Raw genomic sequence first — 27,712 nt, 5'->3', positions numbered from 1 at the left:
CTCCACAAACACACAACATAGTGTACTGTAATGCTAAATTTATTTTAAATTGTTTAATTCCTTTCCTTGCCCCTCCCTCCCCCCAAAAAAGAGGACTAGAACCTCAGTTGATGTAAACTGGCTTATTTCCAGAGGGCTAAATCTCCAGCTTGTGTAAATCAGAGCTACACCAGCTATAAACAAATATTATGAGGTGTTTATAATGACATGATTATAACAACAATTCAGAAAACAGATAAAATTTATATTTCCAGAGAACTAGTGTACTATATTTTTTAATGGAGAACCTGGCTCATTTAAATTAGTTATAAAAAGTGAACAATCATTTTGTAAGCACCTGAGAAAACTGCATCCCTCTGCTACAAATCATAGCACTTGTCTTGTTTGAAAATGTTTTAGCAATCTTTCAGGTAGTTGTACAGTGAAGACCTCTTGTCAAGTTTCATAGAGAAAACCCTCTGTTCGTGACACCTCACACAGGCACACTGTACCTCTAATTAAAGTATAACTACCACTGGCTATTGCTGATATAATATATCATGGAATGCACAGCTCTACAATATTCAAAGAGAATTTGAACTATCTGTCGCAGGGAGCTCTCCACTTGTTAATTTTAATTCCACATGAAGGTTAGAGGTCCTTTTCCTTTCTTTTGTGCCTAAAATCAGGGGCGGCTCCAGGCCCCAGCATGCCAAGTGTGTGCTTGGGGCGGCAAGCCACAGGGAGCGCTCTGCCGGCACCGCAAGGGCGGCAGGCAGGCTGCCTTCGGCGGCTTGCCTGCGGAGGGTCCGCTGGTCCGAAGGGTCCGCCGAAGCCGTGGGATCAGCGGACCCTCCGCAGGCAAGCCACCGAAGGCAGTGTGCCTGCCGTGCTTGGGGTGGCAAAATGCCTAGAGCCGCCCCTGCCTAAAATGATCAGTATCTTAACTTTAACAAGGCAAAAGGTTTGCAGTGAACAATTCATAAAATGTATTCAGCCTTTTTTCTGCTCGTGAACTATCTGCAAACAGGTTTAGTGGAAGAATGGTTCACACAAATGTATTCCAGCTTGCACATTGGTGGCAAATAATTTGCCACAACTACTACTTCACATTTTCTCCTCATAATTTGCTATGTATGCTGTGTATAATAAATCAAAACAAAACCCTAGATCCAGCTACAGTAACTCCTCTCTTAACATTGTAGTTATGTTCCTGAAAAATGCTACTTTAAGCAAAATAATGTTAAGCAAATCCAATTTCCCCATAAGAATTAATGTAAATGTGGGGGGCTTAGGTTCCACGGAAATGCTATTTGCCTGACAAAAGATTATATTTTATGTGTATAGATACACACACACATATACACAGTATAAGTTTTAAACAAACAATTTAATACTGTACACAGCAATGATGATTGTGAAGCTTGGTTGAGGTGGTGAAGTCAGGGGGTGGGATATTTTCCCAGGGAATGCCTTACTGCTAAATAATGAACTGGCACTCGGCTGAGCCCTCAAGGGTTAACATGCTGTTGTTAATGTAGCCTCACACTGTACAAGGCAGAATGAATGGAGGGAGGGGAGACAGCATGGCAGAGAGAGAGACAAAGACACATACCATGTGTGAGAGAGAGATGTGCATTTCCCCTTTAAGTATGCTGACCCCACTCTAAGTACACTGCCTTTTTAAGTAGATCAGCAAGTTGAGACAGCAGCGGCTGCCAGCAAGTTCCCTTCATCCTGCGCCCTGTCATGTCCCCCTGCGCCCCACTCTGTGGAGATGGGGGGCAAGAGCGTGGGGAGGGGTACACCTTGACATTAGCACCCCTTCCCCTACCCTCACACAGCAAGCAGGAGGCTCCCGGGAGCAGGTCTAAGGCAGAGGGCAGGAGCAGCACATGGCAGTGGGGGGAGAGACAGCTGAACTGCCCAGCAACTGATAGCCTGCTGGGTGGCTGCTGCACAGGGAACTTAGGGGAGTGGGGAGCTGATGGGGGGCTGCCAGTCCACCCTGGTTCCAAATCTCTCCACTAGCTCCAACAGGCTGCTTTTCCTGCAAGCAGTGGACAGAGCAGGGGGCTGCCAAACAACAATATAAGGGAGCATTGTGCAACTTTAAACAAGGATGTTCTGTAATTGATCAGCAATGAGGCTTGAGCCCATCTCTATAGCACAGTATATTATTACTATGCATAATTAATATTTGTAGGTCTGAACTTTTCTTTTTCTAACCTGCATTATTTTTCACACTAGCAATGTTTTGGATCAAATGTGAATACACCTCGAAGAACGGGGCATACATTTTAACAGCTTTTGCAACAGCTACCAGACACAATTAGGTTTTGTCTCATATGTGAGAGGCAAGACTAATCATCTATGAAATTCACAACTCAATAAAAAGTATTTCATTTTTCAACATGCCTGTAATTTTCAATTATTGCAAAATAAAATCTACTTGTGGTATATTTTTCAAATGGAATTTGATACTGAAATGTAACAGGGACAGTATCACTTAGCAAAGAGCTTGCTTGTGTAATGATGCACACCAAACATTTCTCTGTGGGAATCTGCAAGATTTCATTTTAGCACATAGTGCATGGAATTCTTAGCTTTAGAATAAGTGGGCTGACATAGAGCACATAATTTTGTAGCAGTATAAAGAACATATACAAATTCCTTTCAAAACAGAAGACAGAAGCAGGTCAAATAGCCACAAGAAATGGGTGGTTTGAAATCACTTTGTGTAGTGTATGGACACAGATAAAGGGACAGATTCTTTCTTGCCATAATGTAGAAGGAGCCTTCCTTCCCGTAAGCTCCCTCCCCTTCACGATGGCACCAAACACAATAGCAGCTCCGTGCTCTGCAAAGTACAGAATTCTGGGGCCCTGGCTGTATTGCATTCCTTGAAATAACTTGCAGAGGTGAGGGACCAGTCTGCACTGAGAGTGCCTCCACATGCAGGGGAAGTGTACACATTGCACTGTACCTCTGTGGTCAGGAACTACCCAGAGGGATTTAATCTCGCCTAGCTATTTGACCTGCTTCTGCTTTCTCTTGTGAATGGAATTTGTATTGCATATTCTTTACACTGCTATGAAATTATATGTTACACACCTAATCTGCTTAATCTAAAGCACAAGGACACCATTTGCTGGGTGCTAAAATATAATCAGCAGTTTTTGGCATGTACTGTTAAGCAGCCAAGCTCTTCTGTATTGTCCTTGCTTAATTTCCATATCAAACTCTATAATAAAAATGCACTTCTTGAAGCACTGTCCTCCCACATACTCTCCCTGGAGTGGCAAGAAGGCTCATGGAGCTGAACATGAGGCTGAGCTTGTCTGGCACAATCTGATCCTTAAGATTTTGGTACACTATATGAAGATCTCGAGAGCCAAATCTGCAGAAACTTTGACCAGCCTCAGCACCCATAATTGTGTATTGCCCAACTATTTATCCAAACTCAATTTTGTACATACAGATAGGTATTATTATTATTATTATATATTTATATTGCAGGAGCACAGAGAAGCCAACTGGGTTGCCCCTTGTGCAAGGCACTGTCCAGACATGTGCACGTATTCAAGGATGAGGCATGCAAGCCAAAACCCTGGCCACATAATTTTGGGCATTAAAAGTTAGAGGCTGGTTTTAAATGTTTGGCTTCTATGGGCCATCTCGTCTACTCTCGCACTTCAGTCCCATAAACAGACCAAACCCATTTGGTCTATTTAATGTTTCAGCTCCTTTTCTGCATGCCCCTCCAACATTCTTCTTTCAGGTGACTCAGAGCAATGCTATCACTGCCTCCTCTCCAAGACTTGCATCCTACTGAACTACTGGTATTAACTCAATCGCTCCATTCCTCAATTTTCTCTTTTTACTAACTTATTCATTTTCCTTTTATGATCTGTACTCAGAGTTTTAAATCAAAGGGCTTCCAATATTGCTTCAAGAATGCTTTTAAGATGATAATTTTGGATGAAATCATAAACCTTTCCAAGAAGCTGCATTCTCCCTATAGGAAGTTTGCAGCTGAGACTGCTCACACTTAATGTGATGGAATTGATTCTGGATTTTCATCTGTGTTCTATAGGCACATCACATACAAAAACAACATTAAATACATTCAGATCAGCTGTCAGCCCCACCCCTTAGGTCACCCACCATCCAGAGAGACTCAAAAGGTGATGGGGGTGGCAACTGGCTGGACTGGGTTTGCTGGGGGTTTCCTAGGGTGTATGCCAGGGACTCCCTGCCCCTTCTGATTAATCATAGCTCAGCTTGGTGGTGTGCTGCTAGTGGTATGAAACCCTCTTATACAGGCTGGACGGGAGGGAGGAGCTGCCCCCGTATTTAGACTGAGCGGGAGAAGAGCAAAAGAGAACAGAGGCATTCAGCAGGAGGTGAAGTAGTACAGACAGAGGAGAAATGGGAAGAATACACATATGAGAAATGGAACAAATGATAAGAACAATGGAGAATAAAAGAAAAATTTCAAAAGACATTATGGATCAGATCCTCAGCTGGTGTAAATCATCAGGGCTCCGGAGACTTCAATGGAGTAATATTCACCAACTGGGGTCTTGCCCACAGATTTTAAACTTTTTCAAATACATAAAACCAAGAAGAATTCTTTGTTTCGGTTTGTGTGCTGAGGTCCTCCCCTCTCAAGTTCTCCCTCTCTCCTTTATGCTTCTTTTCTTTCAGTAAAGAGGTCTGTACAACACAGATTCTTCCCAGACATTTTTGCCATATCAGGTCATTTTTGCCATTTTATTGAACAGATCAAGTGAAAGGAGATTTATCTAGCATGATCAAAATCCCCAACCAGTAAACAGCCAACAAGAAGCGACAAAAGGATAATTTAAAACTCAGTCGGACTTCACAAGTGCAAATATTGGGGCTGACCCCATTGAACTCCTATTCATTTTATAAAGAATAGGATTAGGCATATTCTCAAGAACAATGTTTTAAACCTCCAGCAATCTGCCCAAGGCAAGCAATACTGGGAGATAGGTGGTGTAATTAATGAGGGGTTCAGGTGAGCAATATCCCTGAAAAAACTGTATACAATAATATATGTCACAGATTGCTGAATAGATTTGTTTAACAAGTCAATGGTTAAAAAGCAGATGTTGTAAGTATAAAGTATTTGAAGTTTCTGGTATGCATTGCATTTCTTCACCCCTTGTGCAGAGATCCAGCATGAGGCCCTCTGCTCCACTTAGGCCTCCGAACTGGGACTGCACAAGAGGTTGGCTGTCTGAGCAGCTGCAGTGGGGTGCCTGAACAGCTTGCCACAAACTGATCTCCACAACAAGAAATGGAACAGGCTTGGAAGATCAATTTCGGGCAGGCCAGCACAGGGGAAGGGCTGTGGATCCACATTTATGTCTCAATGCCCAAAACAACCATGGAGGAACTATGGCTGTTTTTCCATCCCACAGTTTGGAGAAGCAGCTCTGCACACTGGCCCAGGTTGTGACATGAATTTCACCTCTCTTCATCCTCACACTCCATCTGCACTGTGTCCGAATACCTGGGCTTCATGCAAGTGGAGTGAATCTCATCTTTGTTGTGATTAATATGAACAAAAGTATTGTCAAGATTAAAATGAACAGAAGTATTGTCAATGTTAGGCCTCAAACTTCCAGAAGCTTCAGAAACCAAGCCTTGCACAATTAAACTGAAACTTGTGGTCAGGATGCGCTGCAACCAGATAACACTTTAGACTGACTCATATGTATTGAGATAATCTATTCACCCGTGCATAACTTATAAAATCCACATTGACCACATTTGAGGCAATTGGCTACATGGAGATAAGTTAAACACCCACGCATAACTTATACAATCAAAGCAACCATGCTAACCACACTAAAAATTTGGCCCACCCTGATTGGATGGTCTGTTTTAAAACACGGCCAACAGATAAGATAAAAAGTATGAAGGCACAGGACTAAAGCTGTGTGTTTCGGTCATAAGGGAAACCTGACCCACACCCCCTGAACCGAAGGGACATGTACTTCTCGACTGTCTGTACCTGGCCAGTGTGGAAAACTGCCGACTGAAGGGTAATGTATTTTTGGATGAATGCAGGGTAAGATTATGGAGTAAAGAAGTCTGGTTGCTCAAGCTGAATTGATCTCAATTGTATCGATACTATAGTGTTAAGACTAGTAGTAAGTATCCAATGAATAATTTTACATGTACTTGTGCTTGTCTTCAGTATAATTTGGCATTTATATTAATCCTTATTCAGGGCTGGTCTTTAATCTTTCTTTTCTTATGCTGTCTGTGTTGCCTTTATAGCCAGGGGTCATTAAAAACCCTTTTTGAGGAATAATTAGTAGTTTTAATTTCTCTTATACAGGCATTACTCAACCTCTGTGTTGGATGGTGGGAAGTAGTGATCACCCAGGGCACAGCTAGGGCCCTGATGCGTGTCCCCTTCTTCCTTCATCCATGCATTGTTTTTTTTCCTTATTCAAGATGCTTCTTAAGCCAGATGGATTCTTGGAATGGATAAGGCACATTTACAGCACATACCTTCAATGATGTGTTTTCTTGAAAGTCCCCTTTCTGTTTCAGCTCTGCAAAGGTAAAATTACTATTAGTGTGGGTGTTATTATTATTATAACACTCCTAAAGAACTGATGTTCTTAGATTTGCTAATTTTATATTCCAGTCAGAACAAGCTTTAGATGTTTGAGAAATGAAAAAATTAGAACTCAAATAACAGAGCTACCCTTCACTGGAGAAGAAACCACCAAATTCCAGAGACAATAGCATCCAGAAGCAACAACATTCATACTAATAATACCCAGTAACATTCATCCTTTCTATAGTAATGTACAACCTGACATGCAATTTATCATTCTTTTAGAAGTAGGAGAATGTAGTGATTACGTTTCATTGGAAGATGAAGCAAAACCCAATACAAGCTTCAATTAAATGTGATGGACTAGGATTTGATATAATCCCCTGTCCTAACTGGTCTCCTATGCTTTTCCCTCAAGTGTAGACATACTGTCAGTTTTATGAACTACAACAAAGTAATTAATATGGGCTTTCAGAGATGCCTTATTCAGACAAAACTCCACTTGACGAGTCAATAGGAATTTTACTTGAGTAAGGACTGCAGGATCAGGCCCAGCATTATTAAACGATGACATAGTCTCATCGTGTATTGTATGTACTGTAGATATCCCACTTCTAAGGAAAAACTACAAGAAATTACATCCATTTTGTGTGGCCCATATTTCAAATCTAAACTAGATTTAGAGGCAATATAACATTTTATAATCTTCCTTGCAGACTGTTTAATTTTGTACGTGTTTGCAACATATCAACCACATTTTGAGTCTGAAGCAAGCAATGGCACAATAAAGAAAATAAGACTATTACTATAAATCTACAGTACTCAAATGCATAGCATTCTCTTATTTATATTCAGAGTCTGCTGGAAAAGCCAAAACCTATATCCTACCTCTCCAGCTTCAGAATTTATGGTAAATAACCTCAGTGAAATGACAAAATCATTTTATTCTTTTATACAACATGTCCAAAGAAAAACTCCCAGTTCCACAGGTTGCAGTTTTTATAAATTATGATAAGGAGTAAATTTTACATTTTTTCTGAGACATTCTGATAGCCTTTAATTTCAGTGTGTTTCAAACTACACTGTGCAGATCAGATTGGAAGGAAGGCAGACAGACAGAAAGATTGTACAGAGTTTGAAAAGCAAAACCCGTTAAATCTCTTTAAATAATTTAACCAATAGTTCAAACACTGGCAACACACCAGAAGTAAATTCAGCCAGTAAAATTTGTGCTTCAAGCCCACAACTCAGGGCAAACTCTCTTTCATTTAGCTCAACACTAAGAAAGAAATGGCCCATTTTTATCTCAAACAAGATGGTCTTTTTTATCTGAGCTCACTGCAGGGAGTGATCTTAACTCAAACCCAGAGGTCAGGCAGATATTTTTAACACTGTGTTAAATAAAATGCTATCGTGTTGGCAGGATTGGGCGGCTTTTCTCCTGTGGAGTATTATGCTGGTTGCGTGCCTTCTGATTTCACCCATGTTATGGAAACGGGAGTTTAAGAGACTGCACTTGAACAATCTAAATGAATTATCTTGCATCAAAAGAGTGCAGCTGGGTTATTCCTTTTGGTGCCATTTGCTAGGATCTAATGCCAGGTCGATATCTTTGTTGAGCACTGACTTCTTTAAAAGTCTTCTTCAAATGAACACAAATTAGCCCCAAGATTTCACTAACCTGTATGTAACTTGGTTGCCTTAAAGGGATAAAGCCATGTGGAATCAAACTGTATTATCTATAACCATACAATTATAAAACTTACTTTCCACCCCAGTAGAGTTTTGTTGTTATGACCAGACTGGATCTCCTATACATAAAAAAGAAAAAGCATGTTGCAATTTTGTTTTTAACAGGCATATGGAGTAGAAATCAAAGCAAAAACCCACCCTCTTTAGATGTTGTACCTCTCCTAAAGTGGCAATTTCTTTTTATTCACAGCTAAAGCAGTCATAAGGTTTGTCTTCAAAGGAGACCCTCAATTCAAGGTTCTTAACTTTGACCTGCAGGACAATGCATAACTATGGCTCTATGTTCTGATTGCTTCTAGTTAATAACTATACACTTTCTTATACCAGTCCAAGTGTAGATCATCAAACTTTCATTGTCTGATCAATGATGCAGTACAACCATGTTACCTTGCAGACAAAATGTGGACCCTAAAATAAATAAGGAAGGTAGCTTCTGCACTCTGAGGTATAAGCAAAGTTAGTATTTTCCTGCAGATTTAGGGGCCAATTCTCCTCTCACAACTGTGTAAATCAGCTGCAACTCCATTAAAATCAATGGAGTTAACTAGTGTGAAAGTGATGGTAATGAAAGGAAAATCAGAGCTGCTCAGTTCAGCATTTAACTCTTCCAGAAAAACAAAACATATTAGTCATTGTTTTAAAGGCTCAATTCTAGAGTTCACAGCTCAGGGATTTATGAAATCACATGCTTTGCTGTAGCTGCTGCTAAGCACTTAGAACCCACACTGATTAATGATAAACATCAAACTATTCTGGCAATCTCAATAATGCTGCTGTGTCAAGGGAAAAGTGTAGAAAAAGTCACCAAAGGCATCAGATGTAAATTGCTGTTATGAAACTATTTCAATGAGAAGCAGTATGAATATTGTTATATTGACCTTGAGATATTAAAACCAAAAGAATGATCCATTTGCTAGGTTTGTCTCTAGATTCCAGTGTATTACTGAAACAAACATCTATTGGCTGGAAAATACTTTGCTGTATACTACAGAACCTTTGTCAACCCCTCTCCAAGGGCCTGACCCAATGGCTATTAGTCAATAGAAAGGCTGCCAATGATTTAAATGAACATTGAACAGGGCCTAGTATTTTGTTCTGACTTCAATCAGCTGCAGGACCACAGCAAGGAAGATTACACAAAATATGTTTCATAGTTTAAAATGAAGAAACTTAAGAAAATAACACAGCAAGTATTAGAAACACTTGCTGACAGTGAATTCCATCAAATATGCACACACAGAATGTAGAGTTGAACAAAACAGTCCCACTACATTTACAAGCCTGAACATTTTGGGGGCAAGTTTTCAAGAACAGGGGTTTGCTCCTGATAAAGTCAATGAGATTTCTGCCACGGACTTAAAAAAGAACAGGTTCTGACCTTATCCCTAGGGGACAGATTTGTAACTCCCTTGGGAGTTAGGCATCCAAATACCTTTAAAAATCTGCCCCGGGGTGCCTATGTTGAATATATTCAAAGGGGCAAAAACATGTAGCGGTGTGTGGGCTTAGGCATCCTTTTAGAAATTTTCCCCATTTTTGTTAAGATACTCTAAATTTAAAATAATTTTTATTCACTCTTAAAATGCTGCATAGATCCTGAAGAGATATTCATGATATTGAGCAGCTACAGCATTTTTCATCTGTACTTTGCACTTCGTTCTGCAGCACAGAGTCTCTATTGAATAATCATCTCACTAAAGGATACTTATAGCTGATGTGTTGAAAAATGGGATGCCATTGGGATAATTCCTTAGTGGAGGGATGAACAGGACAGATTGGGGAGATCTTTAAAGATTATGTAAATGCCACTTAAACTACACAAACATAAGCTAGTGTACACACAGGAATGAATCATTTAAATTAAGTCTAATCTCATATAAGGTATCCAAAAAGAAACCCCATCATACTTTCTAACTCTTTATATATAACATTACATGGGGGAAAAAAAAAACATTGCTAAGATTGCAAAGTCAAGCAGTCTCAAGCCAGGCACCCAGAAAATGAGGAACACACAATTAGAGATCACCTATGAACAGTTTGGTTTAAGTGACTTGCCCAGCATCACATAGAAACTCTGTCAAAGAGGCAGGGACAAAACACAGTTTTCCAGAGCAGCATTCAACTGCCTTAACCATGAAACCATCCTTTCTCTTCCTGCAATCCCCTGCCTCATTCACTACACATTCCAGCTTCTAGGACAAATGAGGCTGGGGATCTACAGACTAGAGTCTCCTTCACTGCAATCTGATTGATCCCCAGGTCCATACTGTGCACTGAAGGAGGCAAGGGTCCTATGGAAAAAATAGTGTAGTGATGATGTAATTAAAGACTGTATCATAATTTGACACCCAAGGGAACTGAACTATGGTTGCACAGAAAATCTGAATTCTGGTATTTTCTAACTTTTCCTAACAGTAAAAGAACATATCTTTTCCCAACCTCATTCTCAAAAAATGGCTGAATCTTTCCAAAAAAATTTCAGACCAAGGCAGACACCTGGTATGGAAATGTTCAGCTCAAACAAAGTTTGGCAAAATTATAAACAACAACTGAAAACGGGTTCATAATGAGAAGCGTTGAGCGATCTTAGTAATAGAAAGTGCTACCAGCTCTGCCTATGACTTTTACACCACCTTTTCCAACCAGCTGCCGGATCCAGCACATGTTAAAAAAGCTACTATTTTTTAAAACAAAAGAATTCAGATACGTTCTGTGGTCTTGATCTTCTACCACTGAAGTAAAAGGAAGTTTTGCTATTGACTTCAATTGCAGTAATTGTCAGGCAGGCTCTAAAATCTATACAGTACCTCCAGCCCTTCTTTTTGATTATGCTTCCCAGAATCACCTCAGCCCTGGGGAGGAAAAAAATGCACTTGAGTATAAAATACTTTAAAGACAAGAATGCACTGAACATAAAGTAAATCATGAAACCCATTATTCATCGGAACTCTCTGCCATATGCACTGGCATAACATAAAAAAATCTGCTCACATTCAACCTTTATTTTTTTCCACTTGACACATTGGAAAATGGCTTATTGCCCCATGCCCTTGCTGACATGAATGTGCCCTTTTTGCACTGTCTTTATGAGGCAGAGAGTGTAATTTAACAATTCAGTGTTTGTGCTAAACAGAATCAATGTAAATGTCACACTTGTAAAGTCAACTGTGAGTCAACGGATTTGTTTTTAATGGTGGCATTTCTCCCCTCTCCAAATGTCAGCACAGAGTCAGGCAGTGATTGGACAGAAACACATTGCAGTTTCAATTTAGCTATAGATTGTCTACCAAATATATTGCAGAAAACTATAAGCCAAATCCTTAATTGTCTTGCATGGGCCCATGTGGCCCAAATGCAGCAGAAATGACATTCTGTTGGCGGGTGACCCAATGCAGCAGAGAAACTGCATTAGCCCGAGTGAGTACTGCTCAAGTGTCATCTATAATGGGTCTACACAGGGTGATGTGGAGGAGGGAAGTTGGTCTGTTATCCATAAATGGGAGAATTGCCAGCACAGACTACGTTGCCGGTATCACTTTGAAGCATGTGTTGATGTTAGGGTTTTCTTCCTTCAGCCCCACTGTGCATCAGGGCATATTCATCCAAAACACAACCCTGCAAGTAGGGCTACGTTCTTTTTAAAGTTAGTCAGTTTTAAGGTTGAGTGGTGCAAAGCCGCCTTCATGGGGGCCAGGATCAGGCCCACGACATTTTGAGTGTGTATGCAGTCAGCTCAAGGTCATTTTGTCCATGCAAGAAACAGCTGAATAGAGAGTGAAATGAAGGGGAGCATGTACTGAGCACAAACCAGGCGGGTGAAAGCACTTTTAAGTGCTGGTTTTTCTGTAAGAATCAGGGAGCCCATGAGAGAAGAGAACAGACTGAGGATTTATTTGTAGTGGAGAATGCAGGGAAATGCCCTCTCGCTAAAGTATCTGCTTCCGGTCTCTTAGCACTTGTCTATAGAAGAAAGTCACACCAGTTTAACTGCGCTGATGCAGGGGAGTAAGGGAACATAAAACACTCGCTTACTCAGACTATGAGGGATGTCAGGGAAGAGAACAGCCTCTGCAGTCAGAGGGCGAGACATGGGCAGAGACTTGGCTCCACCTCCTCTAATGATGGCCTGGGAGCTAATCTGGCATGGAGAGGGACGAAATCTGCAGAGCAACAGCAGTTTACTTCCCTGCCCAGAGCCAATGGGTTGACCAGGTAATGAACTGTGACTTTCAGAGTCACAATCCATCCCCTGGTCTGCAGCTAGGGCAGCTGAGCTGCACACTGCCCCTTACCCAGGGCAGGATGTGATGTCACAGTCTAGCCCAAATGAATAATATTATGAATCTTTTTCTTCTTCTTTTAATTAAGCCATGGCATTAAGAGCCTTAGTCCTCCTTCCATAAAAGCCATTTCCTGAAATTTTGGATAAGGATTTCAATGCTGTCAGCATCGTGTGCTGTTAATCATCATTAAGAGGTGTGCTGACTTTTCATTTATTCTGGATGTTTTTCTCCAGACATCAGTAGTAAATGCACAGAGTAGGTTATATGTGAGATAAAAGCAATGCATTTAGACTTGTTAGCCTAATCCAGTTCTCTCCTTCAAGAATGGGACTCCAAAATAGGCTCTCTTTATTTATTTTCTCAGTGTGGATACTGAGCCGGAATCTCAGCTGGTGTAAACTGGCACAGAAATTAATGGAGTTAGGACAATTTACCCAGCTGAGGGTCTGGCCCACTATCTTCCACTAAAAAATCAGGACTTGATTTAAAAGTTCTTGGCAGGGGACCACTTTCTTCTTTGCCAACACAATAGCATTGACGTAACAACATATAACTGACACTGGACAAAAGGTCCCACGTCTCTTCCCCCAGCTTAAAGATGGCCAGGGCTGCAGGCCTTGCAGAAGTGATTAATGCACACTTTAGGAGGTGCGCCTGCATATGGAGCCCTCTCTGTTCCCTGCTCAAGTTGAAACAGGGAAAAATGCAGCCAAGTACCCTACATTCCTGGCAAGAGGATAGGAGTCTGCCTGAGAGGTGGAAGAGGAAGAAAGAACACAGATGTCCCAGTCTCTCTCATAGGAAATATGAGGTTCCCCATAAGCAGTATTTGTTTCTAGAAAAATGGTGTTTATTAAGGCATCATTATAGCACAAGGACAGGGTGTGGAGTAGAGCAGAAATCACCCCAGCAGCATGAGTGTTTCACCTGGAGGGGAGAGCCAAATTTTCACATCCAATCGCCAAATCAGGAGCGTGGGCAAGGTTTGCTGAAAGACTTGTCAAAGTCTGCAAACCTGAGCTATGCTCATTGTATTGTATGGTATGGCTGAACCTTAAAAGCACCCAGTGAACTCTGCAAACTGGAGAGTAAAAAACATTCACATGAAGCACTATGAAAGAAAAGCCCCGATTTTCACAGAGTTTGTGGCACTTTGTTACCCTGGGCATAAGCTAAACCCTAATTTTACTAAGTTCTTGGGGGACACTCAAAACCTCTAACGAGATAAAACTAGGGTGAAGTTCAATAACCTCCTAAGAAGCTGGGGGCAGAAAGGCACTTGGGATCAAACTCAATTTCATAAAAAGGAAATATGTAACATCAGGGTTTACCTGTATCTAAAGCTAATCTTTCACACTGGCAAAGTGGTAGGACATCAGACCTCTACAAGCAAGGCCCTATGTTGGGTGATTTGCTCTTGTTCGCAAGGATGTTTAATTTAGAGTTTGAACACATAACTAGACTGAGAACACCCAAAATCCAAGGCAGATCATCCTTCTATGCACTACTCCAGTGCGTCCCAATATACATTTACATCTGAGTCAAAATATACCTTAAATGACACTAGTGCCAATTTGCAGTAACTCCATATAAAGTCAATAGGGTTACTGCAGATTTACACCAGAGTAACTGAAAATAGAACCTGATACACTTCTGTAGTTGCATTTGTTTAAAGGCTGAGTTAGGTTGGCAGTGAATAAATAGGGAGTTAAAGTGAAACTTGGCTTGGTAAAACACTCCAACACCTTCAGCCATACATACACTTACTTTCCAGCTGCGTACACCTCCGCTGTATCAAACAGATTTACTCCACTCTCATAAGCGATTGTCATTAGCTGTTCAGCAACCTTAGGGAAGCCAGAGACATACGATTAGTCAAGTGGCTGCAGAAACAATCCCCAGCATGCCTGACGTGCTACTCACCATCTGGCCCAAGGAGCAGGGCTGTGGACCTTGGAAGCCAATCTGACACAACAGCTTCACTGTAACTCCCAATACCCAACATTGCCAATTAGGGTAGCTGGTGCATCTTGGCCCTATGTCACATCCAGGAGTGGAGCAGTGAATGTATCTGTTCCAGGATATGCAAAGTTGTGGCAATATTTGATTACTTTATTGAGTTTTGGAGCTTTTCCCTGTGTCATTATGGTCAAAACGTGGTTATCTGAACCAGAGTTAATTAAAACCCTATTATTCGAAGGTCAGATACATCCCCAAGTATATTTATTTATTTTTAGCTATATAGTGCTCTAATCAGAGTCACTCAGTGCATGTACAAATGTAATAGAATTTACTGACTCACGTAGAAAACAGGATGCAACCCCAGAGTTCCCCATACTGCATTCAGACAGAAGAAGGCCATATAGCAGGCTGGGACACGTAGTAGGGGAAGCAAGTTCCAGAGCCAAAGGCCTGCCATCTGCAGTGCCCTGATTCCATCCCACAGATATTCAAATCTAGGGCCAGAAGGAGCATCTCAGCTGATTTCAAAAGTGACAGAAGCACATGAGTGGAGAGGCAGTCTCAGGTAGCTGGGACAATAACCAAACAGGGCTCTATGGAACAGTCTTAGCACCTTGACTTGCATGCAGAACTAAGTGGAAAGTGTTCCTAATGGTGACTATGGTATGTTAGGGCCTCATCTGTGTCTTGGGAGTGGGGAATGCAGTGCAGCACGTAACAAAACTCAAGGGAATTGAGGCTGATTTAAGGCTGTGTCCTTAAATTGTCCCATTGTGCCTGGACACTGCTATTAAGCCAACGTAAGTTGTTACAGGCAAAAAGCATAGGGCTAAATTCTGTTCTCAGTTTCACAGGTTTAAATCCAACATAATTCTACAGAAGGCAGTGCCATTTCCCTGGATTTTCACCAGTGTTACTGAGGGAGTGGCAGTCAGCATTCACCCCGAATACTCAGCATGTGTGCTCAGATTCTCTGCAGGGATGTGGGGGAAAAGAATTCTTCCCTACAGGCTGCTGCACTGCTGCAGGGTTATGTTCTCTACTGCAGAGGGTCTCTTTCACAGCAGCTACCCCATAAGCACCTGGGTCACACTCCATCTAGAACCCCAGTATGTGTGGAGGAGGGGTAGGAATTACACATGAGAGGAGAATTTCCCATGGGCATTTATTATAGTTACCAATATATACTGAGCAGAGAATTACCCCTGGATATGCTTCAATATAGTATCTAGATGAGGAAGACTTAGCATCGAATGTAACTGCCATTGTTGGTTTCTAACATAATGATGTTGCTTAAGCATGGTGATTGTGTGTGTTTTCAACAACAGCTAGACTGCAGCAAATCTATCTAATAAAAACAACAATTCCACAAGCCCTGCTTAGTTCTTTCCTTTCCCTCCCCTCAGTCATTAGGACTGACTGACAAGTGTAGCCATTCTAAAGGCTGTTCCGAAGGTCATGTGACTCCTCGCTGCTTCTAGTAAAGAGGAATTGTATAGCCCTGTTCTTCCCACTAGTGCACAAAGCAATAACAGCAGCTATGGTCCATGCTGTTTGTATGGCGGACATGTTTGTACAACACGTCTGAAGTAACAGTTTTCTTTCTGCAAAATACACCGTTCTGTTTTTGCAGCTGACACTGGACTTTGATGTACATTTTGCAGTTACCAAAGGAGACAGAATATGGTGTGTGAGACGTACTATAGCTGCTTGCAACGTCACCTGGACCTACAATTGTTTAATAAGGGAGACTTAGGAGCACGTCTGACTTTTGCACGTCTGTAGTATTCTTCTGCAATTTGTGCAGGAGATTGGAAGACAAAACTGTGGACTGATTTTAAGGTAATTGCTTGGTTTCGGCTGCTTTCCAGTTGAAGTGAATGGCAGCACTGCAGCGGTGAATTGATTGTGCACTGTTTTATTTTGATGGTAATTTTAACAGACTATTAAAATACAGCACTGCATTTCCAAATCACTGCTGTACTCCTCTGAAAGCACCAAGAACTTCAATGGAGAGCAGCTGCAACCAAGCACAGAGCCCTGGCCAACAAAAAAAGAGGGATGGAGAGGAACCAGCAGTTCAGACCCTCCCAGTTTTCTAAAGGAAAACAATTTTCTTAATGCAAGTAGTTCACACAGCCACAGCCAGCCCCGGTTGGTTATATGGTCAATTGGTTTTTGACCAAAATGAATTGTGAAAGGTAAAGTGGGCTGGCTCAGTGGTCCAGCTAACAGAGCTGCCCAATGTCAGGAGGAATCAAATTTCTTCAGCTCCTAGAGGCGCCCATCTCCTAGAAACTTAATTTCATGTCACAGACGGAGTGTACTCCCCAGAAGTCAGTGTGGTTATGATAGGATCCCCAACAAACACATGGACAAGACTTTTAAAAGTGACTAGTGATTTTGAGTGCCTTGATTTTTGGTGCCCAGCTTGTGACACCTTAAAAAGGCCTGATTTTCAGAAAGTGCTGAGCTCCTCTCATACTGTATGGAGTCTCAGGTTGGGCCCCCCAAAATCACTACTCACCTTCTAGAAATATTGGCCATATATTCCCGTACACCCGTGCATCAGAATATGAGAGGAAGTAAGACGTATCTACCATTTCAGTGTGTCCTGAACTGAGGATACAATATATAAAATATTTAAATGATACATACTGTACAGAATATCTACACTATAACTTAATTTGTTTTTTAATCAAGAATCAGAAAATGTGCTCCCAGAAGAAAAAACTTCAGAGACTCAGGATGAATTCCTAAGCACTGAAAAATTAGAATCACAAATGGAGCAGAGTAGAAGTGTTGGGACAGCAGGACATTTCAAGATTAGGTATTTTTCTTAATTTATTCAAAACAGACTCAAACCTGTCACAATGTTAGTTTCAAGCTGACACCAAACACACTACTAACAATATTTTAAAAATATGGAGATTCAGATGAAAACTTGATGGGTAGCGAGCTGCAATCACAGTCCCAACCCTGCACAAATAACTTCACACACCTGAATAATCCTATTGAAATCAATGGCAACTTTTCCTGCCTGTAAAGATAAGCTCATGCACAAGTCAGCATGCTCGAGACCAGGTTTAGGAGTTCCCTTTGGATTCTGCTCCCTAGATTGAGGGAAATCATAAAGCACACACTTTACAGAGAGGAAATACTGGTCCTCTTGGGGTCATTGCTATTGCTTGATAGGAAATGATAGTGGGAATTGTATGCAGCACTGCATTGCACTCTTTCACACACACCAAACAGACCCCAAGGTTTGGCTAGGCTTGCACATAAATGCACACCTGAAACTCTGGGGGCAGGTGGAGAACTGATATTGATTTCAAAGGCCTACAGAGTCAATGGTGTTTATAAACTCTTTCACTGTAACATTTAACAGCAATAGGGTCATGGTTATTTTCTACAAAGGCCTTGGTTTTACTTGGTTACTTGACAAACTCCCAAAAGCATTCATTCAAGATGAAAGTTTATTGATTAAATGTACAAAAAAGGAGCACGGAATTAAAATAAGCATTTATATTAAAACTGTGGTTTAGTGATTATGCAAAACAAATTTAGTTAGACCCTATCAAAGTCTCTCTCCTTTTGGAGTTAAAATATCAGAGTCTCTTATTTTTATGAACAACCTTTGATGAAAAAGAAAGTTAATTTTACACAGTCCTGATGTGTGAAGTGGATTAATTTATCCTGTTTTTAATATAAACACAAGGTGGAGGAGAGACAGGATAGAAAAGATGGGGGAAATATAGCGGTTGATGTTTTTGGAATATTGGACCACTGGAGTGGATGCTTTGGCTGGCAAGTTGAGCATGACACCTGCTCTCTGGACTCTGGTTCACGTTCTGGTCAAGGACGTCATCTGTTTGGCTCCTTTCTGCTTAGACAAGAGAGGCCTGGATGAATGCAGCATAGCTGATGTCAGGATTCGATGAAAAGCCAAGAGAGTGAGAGATAGAATAGGAAGAAAGGGGGAGGGAAGGCAGTGGCAAAAGCAACTCAAAAAGGGAAGGGAAAACAATACAGATCTTTTGTGCCTCTGCGGTGCAGGCAATTAGATATCCCCAGTGCCAGGCTGAGTAGTGGATGTCATGATAATGTGATATGCAGTGTGTTGTCTTAGCCAGGTTGGTTCCAGGATAGTGTGCTGACTTTCAGCACTTACAGTTGAAAACAAAGTTCCTTAAACAAGACCATGGCCAGCTGCTTTCCTCCCAGGAAGAAAGTCCCTTGACCTGGTCTGGTCCTCATGACTTGAGACTGAAGGAGCTGAGATGAGTTGCAACGCTGGCAGCTTGGGGGATGCGCTGAGGGGAAGATTCTTCTTTTTTTCCCAGTGTCTCTTTTTAAGACCCCCCCCCAAAGGAGTAAAATTAAATTCATTTCCATAAAGCCAAAGTTGGCATAGGTGACTTCATTCCCACATTTTCTCGTTTACCAAGTATGATCTCACCATAGTCCTGGACTATGGTCAATAGGCCATTTTTCTTTGGGCTAATTCAATTTTTCTGCTTGGTTTTCTGGCATCTGTTCATAGCATCCATTTATTGAAAAAACTTCACCTATTTTGCATGGTTAATTCTCAACCAGGCAAAAAGTCATAGGCTATTGTGACATCTTGTGAAGTTTCCCACACTGTTCACAGTTGAATTTAGGTAAATCTGTTGGCCCAGTAATCACAACAGAACCCCAGTCCACTTTAGTTCTGGCTGTCCCACAAACCTTCTGAGATGATGCTTTGGAGGGAGGAACATTACAGCAGCTTGCTTAGGAAATAAGGACATGGCCCATTTGTGTTAGACATAATGACCTGACCTAGTCCCATGCAGCTGCTACAAGCCACAGGAAAACAAGCCAGAGTAATATGCACGTGATGTCTGTGCATTAGTGCAAGAAGAGCCAGAATATAGATTTATATCAACATCCCTTTTACCTATGTTCAGGGAAATTTCTCTCCTGAAGGAAAAGTCCTTTTAATAGAGATGAAACCAATAGAAATGTAATAGGGTCCTACAGATATTAATCTGTAACTCTATGGAATGTAATACAGAAAGGAAATAGTTCTTAAGTTTTTTAATCTTCCTATAAAATTCTATAGCAGAGATATAATTCTCCAATAAATTTCATAGGATACTAAAAACCCATCGTTTTCCATTCAACTCTATCTGATTCTTAACATTTATTGAAGAGAGGTTTTCCATTTATGTTGATTTTTAGCAAATTTATCACTTATGAAATATGATGGGTTGACAGCCTTGGAGACTGAAGTCTTCTATTGATCCACCAGCCAGATCACAGCAATGTGAGCTTCCCCATATGGTCCTTCCAATATGACAACTCCTACTCAGAAGGAGTGGCTTTAGCGATGACAGAAGAGCAGGGCCGGGTCCAGGGGTTTGGCTGCCCCAAGCAGCAAAGAAAAAAAAAAAAGAAAAAGAAAAGCCACGATTGCTATCTGCGGCAATTCAGCGGGAGGTCCTTCGCTCCAAGCAGGAGTGAGGGACCCTCTGCCAAATTGCCGCCGAATCCCTGAAAGTGCCACCCCACTCCCAAGTTGCCACCCCAAGCACCTGCTTGATAAGCTGGTGCCTGGAGTCGGCCCTGCAGAGGAGTTCAGTCCATGGCTCATTCAGTCCTTGGTAAGTATCAGAGGGGTAGCCGTGTTAGAATGGATCTGTAAAAGCAGCAAAGAATCCTGTGGCACCTTATAGACTAACCGACGTTTTGGACCATGAGCTTTCGTGGGTGAATACGAACTATGGTCCTTGGTAGAATGCAAACTAGTTTCAAATGTACTGGTGACTGACATGGACACGTGCCATTTAAAAAAAGTACCAAGGCCACCAACCCACTTCACAGTGGCCACTGAGAAGCTATCAGATAACAACTTTGGGTTGTACCAACCTGGGACAGACCTGGACCAATGCTGCATCAGTATTTTGAAACAGTATTTTTCTATATTGTTTTTAAATGACCATGTTTAGATAAGTGGGAGTACAAGACTTATTAGGCCAGATATATCCTGGGGTAATCGTACTGAAGTCAATGCACTTCAATGAGGGATGAGTTCAGCCCCTTGTCCCCTGACTTAATGTCGAAGATTAGACTGACTGAATCACAGAATTCCAAGGCAGGAATTCTATAAAACTGAAAGCACCAATTATTCAAATTGTTTTACTTAGATTTGCTCTTTAACTAGAGATGGACCTGAGTTGCAGAGTTCAGATCCGAACTTTCCTAAAGTTTGGGAGAGGAGGAGCAGAGGTTCGGATCTTGGATTTTGGTTTGGGCCCAACTCTAGTTTTAGCTGATAGGCTGAGTATGAAAAGAAAAACACCAGAAGTCATGAGGCATTTTCAGATGATCAATATCAGTGATAACTAAAGGCCTGATCCTACAAATAGCTACTCAAGTTGAAATCCTGGCCCACTGAAATCAATAGGATTTTTGCCATTGATTTTAATGGGGCCAGGTTTTTACCCTCTGTGTTTACAATGCTGCAATATAAAGAAGAATCTCCTTTGTTATGCTACTGTATATTTTCATCATTCCCTTACACACCATTTGCAAGATAAAATGGTTTCTCTCTCTTTTAAAAAAATCCTCTACATCTTAACACACAATACCTCTCTCCTTTCGCAAAGGTTATTTCCACTTTCTCTCTCCTGGTGTTTCAAGTGAGGCTGCTGCAAATTTTTGTTATGGATGACTAATGTCCATGAAGTTCCCAAAGCTTAGTAAAATACGGGAGTTATGCAGCACCTTCAAAGGGTTATTAGCAGAGATTAAGAACCATCCGTTACGGCTAAGAATCAGTGTTTCCAGTGCAAAGCCCAAAGACATTTTTAGTTGTTTCATCTATACTTTTTATGTAAAAAATCATCCAGCACCTCATTATAAGCTGACACTGTGCCTATATTTATGACTATACTGGATTACTTATGTTATGCCAAAAAAAAAAAAAAGGTTCATACTTCTACCGTGGGAACAATCAGATTCTCATTACAACTGTCAGTGGTAAATGCTGATCCTTCTTTTGATACCTGCTTGGAATATTTTTTTAATGGAAAAGTTTTTTTAAATTAAATTTAACCTTTGGAAATGTCATAATCACTAAGACTTTGTGAAACATAGCAGAAGTGCAAACTTTCTGTTCCCGTGTATGATAATTCTCTGTCATTTCCTGTTACAGAAATAGACTCCGCTTATTCTGCTATCTCTGACTTATGTAAAACATTTATTCAATTTTATGAGTTTTACTTTAACCAAACATTACTTACGTCATCTGAAATTTGACCTCCAAATGTGACCCATGTCCCTAGAAAGAATAAAATCATTTGTTACTGTTAAGGATTTTGTTTAAATTTACAGTACATAGTATAATTATGATACTTTTCCTCAGATAATCTATTGATGATTTTTTTAATAGCCAACCTCTGTAATGAGATGTGCTTGTTTAAATTTAATAGGCCAGTGAATCACAGAAAGTCTGTGCTTTCATTTCTTAAAGAGGTGTGTCACAGAAGGGTAGGGTGTTCTTCTGTCTGATATGGAGGATGAAATGACTTAAGAAGAGCACCCTGCTGATGGCTAAATCAGTTTGAAAAAGGCCTGAAGCTAAAACAATGCCCATGCTGAGCTCAGTTGAAAACTTTTGTCAAGGATGGATAGGTTTCATCTCCCTATGTCCTAGCAATCGAGATAGTTCCCTCTCCATAAATGTCCGACAGGCCCTGCTTCTTCTTAAACCACCCCTCAAGTTCAAGTTTCTGAATCTGGCTTTCACTGCCTGTCAATGGAGCAATGACAATTTACATCAGCTGAGCATCTGCCCCAGCACTCTGCTTGCTCCATTCAAGCTTCCTGCCTAATCAGCTGCTTTGTATCTGTCTTCCAGTCTCATTTTTCTGCTTCCATCTCTGCTGTTTCTTATGCTTGGAACAATTTTCCAGTAGAGATGTTTGCTGCTAGTTGCAGAACAGTTTAGGAATATTACAGGATTACTACATACATTTTTGACGAGCTAAATAAAAACTCCCCATGCACTTCTCTGAACCCCTTTTGGCTGCTTTCTATCTCTCTTTGCCACGTGTTTCTTTGGGGAAAACTGTAAACTCAACTGTGACTGAATTTATAAATGACACTAAAATTTAGAGGAGTAACACACACACACACAGCCAAACTTCCAAGTGAGCTGGGGGGATTGGAGCAGTGGGGGCTGAAGGCAATGAGGGAAGAGTCAAGACTAATAAATAGAGCTGGTCAGAGAACTTTGATGCAATATACAGTTCCAGCAAAATTAAAATGCTTCCTGAAATCGGCTCAGATTTCACCGGAATTTCTTTTTGAAAAAAAACAAAACAAAAAAGGGTTCTGGCAATGCAGAAACGTCTAATTCTGACATTTTCAGAACAAAACTTTTTGTTTTGAAATGACTTTTTGTTTCAAATTTTATTTAATTTTGTATTATAATATAAACATCTATAACTGGGGTGGGGAAACTACAGTCCGTGGGCCACATCTGATTTAATCCAGTCCTCGAGCTCCTGCTAGGGAGCGGGGTCTCTGGCTTGCCCTGCTCCCACGATCCAGCCAGGATGTGGGGTTGGGGGCTGCTCCACATGCGCGCATGTGTGTCACAGCTCCTGGAACGAGCCAGGGGGCTCTACACATTAGGGGCAGCCAGGTGGCGCCTGCAGATGGGGCAGCACGCAGAGCTGCCTGGCCATGCATCCATGTAGGAGCCAGAGTGGGGACACGCTGCTGCTTCTGGGAGCTGCTTGAGGTAAGCACCTCCTGGAGCCTGCATCCCATACCCCTGACCCTCTCCCATACCCCAACCCCCTGCCCCAGCCCTGATCCTCCTCCTGCCCTCCGAACCCCTCAGTCCCAGCCTGGAGCACCCTTCTACCCCCCAAAACCCCTTATCCACAGCCCCACCCCAAAGCCTGCACTCCCAGCTGAGGCCCTCACTCCCACCCACACCCCAATCCTCTTCCCCAGCCCTGATCATCCTCCTGCCCTCCGAACCTCTCAGTCTCAGCCTGGAGAACCTTCCTACCCCCCAAAACCCCTTATCCACAGCCCCACCCCAAAGCCTGCACTCCCAGCTGAGGCCCTCACTCCCACCCACACCCCAATCCTCTTCCCCAGCCCTGATCCTCCTCCTGCCCTCCGAACCTGTCAGTCCCAGCCTGGAGAACCTTCCTACCCCACAAAACCCCTTATCCACAGCCCCACCCCAAAGCCTGAACTCCCAGCTGAGGCCCTCACTCCCACCCACACCCCAATCCTCTTCCCCAGCACTGATCCTCCTCCTGCCCTCCGAACCTCTCAGTCCCAGCCTGGAGAACCTTCCTACACCCCAGACCTCTTATCCTCAGCCCCTCCCCAGAGCCCTCACTCTCCCTGCACCCTGCCCCAGCCCAGAGCCCCCTCCCCTTCCTACACCCCAACCCCATGAGCATTCATGGCCCGCCATACAATTTCCATACCCATGTGTGGCCCTTGGACCAAAAAGTTTGCCCACCCTTGATCTATAAGATAATATATCATTTTGATTTTGTCAAAATAAAACATTTTGACCGAGCTTCCCCTAAATCCCCCTCAAAAAAATTCTTTGAGTCATTTTTTCTTAACAAGCACTGTCTCTCTAAAGAGTATGTGTTTCAGTGGGAACTGTGAATGTTTAGATTTAACTGGCTATTTATTAAACCACAGAGTTTGTGGTATCATCATTTAGAAGATTGCTTCATGAAGTACGATTTTTTACCATCTGTAAGTAAAATTACCATGCCTCTAAATTGTATCAAAGTCACACACTGCATACTACAATTAAGTAATAAGTATATGCTTTGACAGCCTTTGCTTCTGTCCTAAATATCTGAGCCTACACAACATGACATGGAAAGCAGAGTGTTGACGTGTGAAAAAAGGGAATCATATCATACTGTTTTTTGCTCTTTGTTACTTAGTTACCATGTCAGTTTGATGTACTGCACAGTTACTATTTTTGCAGCTATACAGGATTTACATGTTTACCACATATACAATTATTTGTTATTGTTTTAATACATGAATGAGGACCATCTAGCTACAATAATCTTTTACTATGAACTTCATGGTTACACTTGTACATGTAGTGTGCATAAAGTGTGATGACACACTTACTTATGATGGGCACCTATACATTTAATAAGGAATTTGCCACAGTGAAGAATTAATTATACTATAGTTAGACTTTAAAATGTTATAGAGAACCTACTTATACAAAGCACAGCATATATTATACGTTTTCAGTTTGAAACAACTATATAGAACCTGGCCATACAAACTTTCCCATTGACGGCAATCAGATTACTCATGTGAATAAGCATTACAGGATCAGGCCTTAATGCTAGAAAATTATATAGGGTTCATTTCATTCAGACAATGTATGGAAAGCTGACCTAAATTGCATGGAGGGGAATGCTAGCACTCCTGAAAAAGAGATTTGGTAAACATAGTCAGGGCATTTGCCTTTCTATCTTGCTATTTTACCAAGTGAAGAATCTGTATCAGGTGCAAATATTCAACACAAAAATCACATTTGAAACTTATAGAAGTGTTTACAACTTAGTAGTGACCTGACAAACTCCATAACAAACAATTGGGACGGGTGGAAGAACAAGAGGACAAGGGTTACACTAATAAGATCACCCATTTGATGTAGGTAATTGCATATCTTTTGGTTCACCATAAAGCTGTTTTCAAAAAAAGCGTTGGCCTCTGTGGCATGAATGGTCTTTGTGCTTGATGTGCTATAGCACCTTGTACAATGGGGCCTGTAGATACCACCACAATTTAAATACATAAATAAAAAGTATTCTTTATTTTTAACTCACTTCTTGTGGGCATCATGGAAGAAGTGATTCTTCAGTAGGGTCTAGAAACATTTTAAAAACTCTTAAATACTTTTAACATTCCAACCCTTTGAGCGACTTCAAGCAGTTACAAAGAGTCCTGTGGCACCTTATAGACTAACAGACGTTTTGGAGCATGAGCTTTCACCCACGAAAGTTCATGCTCCAAAACGTCTGTTAGTCTATAAAGTGCCACAGGACTCTTTGCTGCTTTTACAGATCCAGACTAACATGGCTACCCCTCTGATACTTCAAGCAGCTACTGTTTTTAAGAAAATTAGCCAGTGGAAGAAATGCTGCAATCTTTTCCTCAATAAGTTGGCCTGAATCATTCTGTGCACTAGTTTTCCCATCTTTAAATGGTAGTGCTACTTTTGAAGACCTCCTTGACTACTAACAGCATAATATTTAATCTGAAATTATCTGTATGCCGGGATAGGTGCCTGCTTATTGTCTCTCTGTAGAATGTCAATATTTTATATTAATAATTTTGAAAGAACTATGCCACTTTGAGCAAGCTGTGGGTGTGTGTGTTCACTTTGGGGGGTTTGGAACAGGTGCCCCTGGGGTGGAAGGGATTTCTCCTGCTGCATTCCTGCACGTGCCTTCTCTTGGCCAGAGCTGCCTGCAGAGCAGACTCCACCTTGGCCACGAGGGCGCTAAAGTTACATGTGCATCCTGTATTAGCAGTGGTCATGTGAATTGCACTGAGCTCTGACGGGTCCATATTTTGGTCAGAGAAATGGCAAAGACAGAAAAATGGTATGAAAAATTATGGGATGGAATTGGGATGGAATAAGCCTAATGGGTTGGAGAAAGTGACATTGTGGAAACTTGATCCCTAGTTAAATGACACAGTGGTTAAAATGCCAGCAGCTGTCTGTAGCCTTCTCTACCCTTTTGTACTCCCCATTATTACTACTGGCAGAAATGCAATGGTACAACAGTCTACAGAAAATGTCCATAGCAGCCCCTAAAGGAACCATGTTTCAGCTCTGTTGCAACTGGAACATTTTCTAACATGGCTTGGCAGGCACCAAATGGTGTTAGAACTGTCAACAAAAACACAGGTTCTAGCCTATACAATGACAGGGGCTAGAACATGGTATTAGAAGTGATTTAACACCATTTACCCTTATCCACAGTGTCACACAAAACCCCGAATCTGCTCCTGTGAACACTACAAGGGATAGTGCTTACTACTGATTATAGTCCACTCACTTCGGCAGAACAGCGCCCAGTCATAAGTGTTTTCAGAACTAAGCCCCACGTTAGAAAGTGATTTAGTTAGAACTGTGTTTAAATTCAGGGCTGCCCAGAGGATTCAGGGGACCTGGGGTCTTCGGCAGTGGGGGGCCCCTGCTGCCAAATTGCTGCCGAAGACCCGGCATTTCGGCGGCGGGTCCAGGGGCGGAAGGACCCCCCGCCGCCAAAGTGCCACTGAAGACCCGCCCCGGGACCCGCCGCCGAAGTGCCGGAAGGACCCCCCGCCGTGGGTCTTTAGGGCACTTTGGCTGCAGGTCCCGGAGAGGAAGGACCCCCCGCTGCCGAATTGCCAATGATGACCCGGAGCGGAAGAAGCTCCGGGGGCCCGTGCCCCGTGAGAGTTTTCTGGGGCCCCCGGAGCAAGTGAAGAACCCTGAAAAACTCTTGTGAGGGCAAATTGCCCCTCTTGCCCCTCCCTCTGGGTTGCCCTGTTTAAATTACGTTTCTTAAATTGGTCTTCAGCCCACTGTAGACAGTGTTCAAAACTAAAGTTACAGCTGGTCTCTGTGAAGAGCTTCTTTTGACCCCTCCTGCATTCTTTACAGGATAGTCAGGTATTTTTACAAATCTATCAGCAACACGTAGTACAGTATAACACACACACTTTTATTTATTTTTAGCAATACACTAGCTATTAATGCCCAAATAAAGGACTACATAAAAATGAAACTTGCCACTGAATTTAATATACAAATGCCTAATTATTAAATTACTGAACATGTCTGCTTTCAAGAGCGTTTTTTGAGATTAAAGTGTTTTAATGGACACTGCCAAGGTTGAGACCAAACCTGCCAACACTGGATAGCAAGAAAATCCACATGCACATAGCGGGAATGAGTGAATTGGTATTCTTGTCTCATTTGTTACTATGTTGTTGATCTGCCATGGGTTAGCAGGAAGGTCAGTCCTGCCTATGTGCACTGGAGTTGGTACAGCATTCAGTACATCGCTGTGATTCT

The 27,712-nt window shown here is 41.8% G+C and overlaps 1 protein-coding gene across 4 annotated transcripts in view; it reads right to left on the bottom strand.

Moving 5' to 3' along the window:
• Positions 1-27,712, bottom strand: part of KCNAB1 (potassium voltage-gated channel subfamily A regulatory beta subunit 1) — a 300,021-nt gene that overhangs the window by 42,303 nt on the left and 230,006 nt on the right. For all 4 annotated transcript variants that reach the window (XM_050966049.1, XM_050966046.1, XM_050966047.1 and 1 more), the window contains 5 exons: positions 21,867-21,904; positions 14,386-14,465; positions 11,143-11,187; positions 8,350-8,394; positions 6,532-6,575 (listed from right to left, as the gene is read on the bottom strand). In XM_050966049.1, the coding sequence (XP_050822006.1) occupies positions 6,532-6,575; positions 8,350-8,394; positions 11,143-11,187; positions 14,386-14,465; positions 21,867-21,904 (252 nt within the window). The remainder of the gene's footprint in view (positions 1-6,531; positions 6,576-8,349; positions 8,395-11,142; positions 11,188-14,385; positions 14,466-21,866; positions 21,905-27,712) is intronic.

The sequence above is a fragment of the Gopherus flavomarginatus genome, chromosome 8, assembly GCF_025201925.1.
Source record: "Gopherus flavomarginatus isolate rGopFla2 chromosome 8, rGopFla2.mat.asm, whole genome shotgun sequence".
NCBI lineage: Eukaryota > Metazoa > Chordata > Testudines > Testudinidae > Gopherus > Gopherus flavomarginatus.
Note: the sequence above shows the minus strand (reverse complement) of the source record. Positions and strands in the feature narration are given on the sequence as shown.